Source organism: Nicotiana sylvestris, chromosome 9, assembly GCF_000393655.2.
Source record: "Nicotiana sylvestris chromosome 9, ASM39365v2, whole genome shotgun sequence".
In the NCBI taxonomy this organism is placed as follows: Eukaryota; Viridiplantae; Streptophyta; class Magnoliopsida; order Solanales; family Solanaceae; genus Nicotiana; species Nicotiana sylvestris.
The window spans coordinates 159,940,590-159,944,733 of NC_091065.1; the positions used below are offsets into that span (position 1 = coordinate 159,940,590).

Sequence of the window (4,144 nt, forward strand, 5' to 3'; positions counted from 1 at the left end):
ATAACTGAAAATAATTAGGAGTCAAAGATGATCTGGAGATATACTTACCTACTGATACTGACTCAACTCTCTCAATATAGTAAGTAAAATAAATGTCCGGCCCTATAAAGCTCGGTACGTGTAACTGCTTAGCCGCAGTAGGCTCACTCATAGGCGCTCGGCCATACTAGGCTCTGTATCTTGGCCATTTTGGGCTTGCTCATAAGCGTTCAGCCACAGTAGGCTCGGTATATAACTTACCATCTGATCAAAGGTTGCCCAATAGGGGCATGCCCACCGATAGCTCGATGGGGGTGAAAATATTGTAATATTGTATATATATAGAGAGAGAGCCTCTACTCTCTTGACTGAAAGAAGACAATAGTCAATTGAATATAAAGTCCTGATAAGGGAGGATATTATAACTTATGAGATTAGGATAATGTACATAAGTTCAGGAATGTGAGCTTCTCTTTATGCCTCGTTATCAAACTTATGTAGTTATGGGATCATGCCAAAATGAAGAAAGATTTAGTCTTAACATATCTTATCACAATCTTTCCAATTACCAAGTTGAACTCGCCTCTTCATACCTTAATATATAACAACGATAATAATATTATCATTAAGCTATGAAATGTACAGCTATCGCACAACGAACGACATGTTTATTTTGTATTAAAACGGACAGCATCTCCCCTATAGTCCTTACTTACTCCAAATTCAAGATAACACCAATAACACAAGAACACAACAATAACAACATATATACATTATTTTCCAACCTTATATACACCACAAAATACTACAAAATAGCCCAACACACCCCAATCTCTTCATACACAAAACGACCACCGCAGTAGTGTCAAACAGACCGAAAATGGTACGACAAACGACCAGCCTACCACCCTGCATTTTCGGGTTATCTTGAATTTGGAGGAAGTAAGGATTATAGGAGAGATGCTGCCCGTTTTAATACAAAATAAGTTTGTCGTTCGTTATGCGATAGTTGTACCTTTCGTAGCTTAATGATAGTATTATTATTGTTGTTATAGATTAAGGTGCGAAGAGGCGAGTTCAACTTGGTAATTGGAAAGATTGTGATAAGGTATGTTAAGGCTAAACCTTTCTATATTTTGGCATGATCTCGTAACTACATGAGTTTGATAACTAGTCATAAAGAGAAGTTCGTATTCCTAAACTTATGTACATTATCCTAGTCTCATAAGTTACAGTATCCTCCCTTATCGGGACTTTATATTCAATTGAGTATTGTCTTCTTTCAGTCAAGAGAGAAGAGGGTCTACATATATACAGTATTACAGTATTTTTAACCCCATCAAGCTATTGGTGGGCAAGATCTTATTGGGCAACCTCTGATCAGATGGTAAGTTATATACCGAGCCTACTATGGTCGAGCGCCTATTAGCGAACCCAGAATGGCTGAGATACAGAGCCTAGTATGGCCTAGCGCCTATGAACAAGCCTACTACGGCCGAGCAGTTACACGTACCGAGCCTTATAGGTCCGGACATTTATTTTACTTACTATATTGAGAGAGTTGAGTCTGTATCAGTAGGTAAGTATATCTCCAGATCATCTTTGACTCCCAGTTACTTTCAGTTATTATATTATTAGTTCAGTTTCAGCTTTCAGTTATTTTATTGCCTTACATACTCGGTACATTATTTCGTACTGATGTCCTTTTTCTGGGGACGCTGCATTTCATGCGTGCAGGTTCAGATAGACAGACAGATAGACCTCCTCATTAGTTGTTGCCTGAGTTCAGCCTGAATGGTAAGCTCCACGTCCTTCGGAGTTACCGGGTCTAGGGTTTTGTGTACGTCTTCTGTATGTATGTATATATATTATGGGTAGGTCGGGGCCCTATTCCAATCACAGTACATCCATCAGTAGGGGCTTGTAGATATATCCTGTCAGTTAGTACAGTATGTTGGGCTTGTAGGCCTTGTATATATATTTTGTTGGTTTGTCAGTTGTAGTAGTTATGACGTCCTTGTCGGTCAAGCTTTATATTGACGTTTAGTCAATGCTAGTTTCGTTTAGTTTTATATTTTTCTTCGCAAATTGTCTTGCAATGTGGCCCCATGGCCAAAGTATAACATTCTTATGTTCAGAGTCCCTTAGTCGTAAGTTGGTATGCTAGATTAGGTGAGGCACCGGGTGCTGGTCTCGTCCCCCAGGTTCGGGGCGTGACAAAATAGCCCTAGTTATATGATATGTTAGTAAAAGTGGGGAGGTGATAGATCGCTTTTTTAGTATTGTCCACGTGAATGATACATCTGCACTATCATTACAAAAAATAATTAATGATTTGCTTTTGGTTCACTCATTAAGTTTATCCAAGCTACGTGGACAAGGTTATGACGAAGCTAGTAATATGCAAGAAAGAATAAATGGCCTGAAGTCTTTGATTTTAAAAGACGCCCCATCTGCATATTGTGTACATTGTTTTGCCCTTCAGTTGTAATTGACACTTGTAGCTCTTTCAAAAAAGCACCCGGATGTGAATAATTTTTTTGATGTTCTCACCAATGCATGAATACTATTGGAGTATCTTTTGAACACGTGGAATTACTTCGACAACACCACGTAGAGAAGCTGGAAGAATTACTTAGATCTGGAGAAATACTTATTGGGAAAGGATTGAATCAAGAATGTGGACTCCAACGACCGGGTGATACTCGTTGGAGATCCCATTTTATGACCTTGGAAAATTTCATGATCATATTTTCTTCGATTATTAATGTGTTTAAAGATATGCAACATAATAGTTCTCATTCTCTTGAGAGATTTGCAGCAAAAAATCTTTTGGACAATATTCATGAATTTGAATTTGTATTTGTATTTGTGTTGCACTTGATGTTCAAGATGTTACTTCTTACAAATAAATTGGGAAAAGCTTTACAAAAAAAAGGATCAAGACATCGTCAATACTATGAGCTTGCTTGACCTTGCAAAGACAAGAGTGCAAACGATGAGAGAAAGTGAATTGGAGTCTTTGATGAATGAGGTTTACCCATTTTCTGGTAAACATAATATTATGATTTCCAAAATGGATGAAGACTATCCAAGATCGAAGCGTAAGAAGTCTGGCATTTCTTATGCACATCACTTTCATGTGGAAATATTTTATGCAGTTATTAATTTGCAACTTCATGAGATAAATAGCCACTTTGATGTAGTGACTAGTGACTTACTCCTTGGTATGACTTGCTTGAATCCGGTTGATTCATTTGCTAATTTTGACAAAGACAGAATAATGAAGTTGGCCAAGTATTATCCAAGTGAGTTTGATGACAACAAGCTTCGAGATCTCAGTTTTCAGCTTGATAGTTTCATTGTCTATGCTCGAACATGTGATAGCAAGTTTGTCAACTTGAAGGGAATTAAGGATCTTGCTATAGTGATAGCAAAGACAAAATTGGATCAAATTTGGTGTCATGTTTATTTACTTGTGAAGCTTACTTTGATTCTACATGTTGCTACTGCAAGCGTGGAAAGAACATTCTCCTCAATGAAGCTCATAAAAAATGACCTACGTAATAGCATTAGTGAAGAATATTTGAATGGTTGTTTAGTTTGCAATATAGAGCGTAAAGTATTTGCAACTGTAAGTAATGATGCTATTATAGATCGTTTTCAAAGTATAAAAACTTGTCGAGTACAATTGTAAATTGATGGTATTTTCTTTTTTGTGATAATGCAACTAATTATTTTTTGCTTCCTAAGTCATTGCACTGTAAAAATTTATGTCATCAAATTTTATATTTATTTTAAAATCATTGGCGCATCCATCTTTCCAGAATACTAGATCCGCCTCTGCACGCTTCCTTTTGGCGCGACACACCACTTCCAAATCCAAATGCTTGGGAGTGGTTTCATTACTTTGTTCCCTGTTCTTGTGTTTCCTCTACACTTCTGTTACATCAAATCTTATCCTTTGATCATATAATTATACTCAAGTGTTTTCTCAACCTTATTATACTCGTGTGGTTCGCATGGCTCGGAACTAATTGAAATATATTTTTAAACTAAAATTTTAGTCCGAATTAATTTTATAAATGCATGGAGCTTTACAACAATAGCATAAAGCCGAGCAGCCTTTTCCAGTGTAATGTGTTATCCTCGCCTCTAGGCAAAA

At 36.9% G+C, this 4,144-nt stretch overlaps 1 protein-coding gene across 1 annotated transcript; it reads left to right on the forward strand.

Moving 5' to 3' along the window:
• Positions 1 to 2,938: 2,938 nt before the first annotated feature.
• On the forward strand, positions 2,939 to 3,676 carry LOC104232020 (uncharacterized). Its single transcript, XM_009785113.2, has one exon. The coding sequence runs from the start codon at positions 2,939 to 2,941 to the stop codon at positions 3,674 to 3,676; it is 738 nt and encodes a 245-aa protein (XP_009783415.2).
• The last annotated feature ends 468 nt before the right edge of the window (positions 3,677 to 4,144 follow it).

Excerpts from the sequence above, each read along its gene's own strand:
- LOC104232020 (XM_009785113.2), top strand. The coding sequence starts at position 2,939 with ATGAGCTTGCTTGACCTTGCAAAGACAAGAGTGCAAACGATGAGAGAA.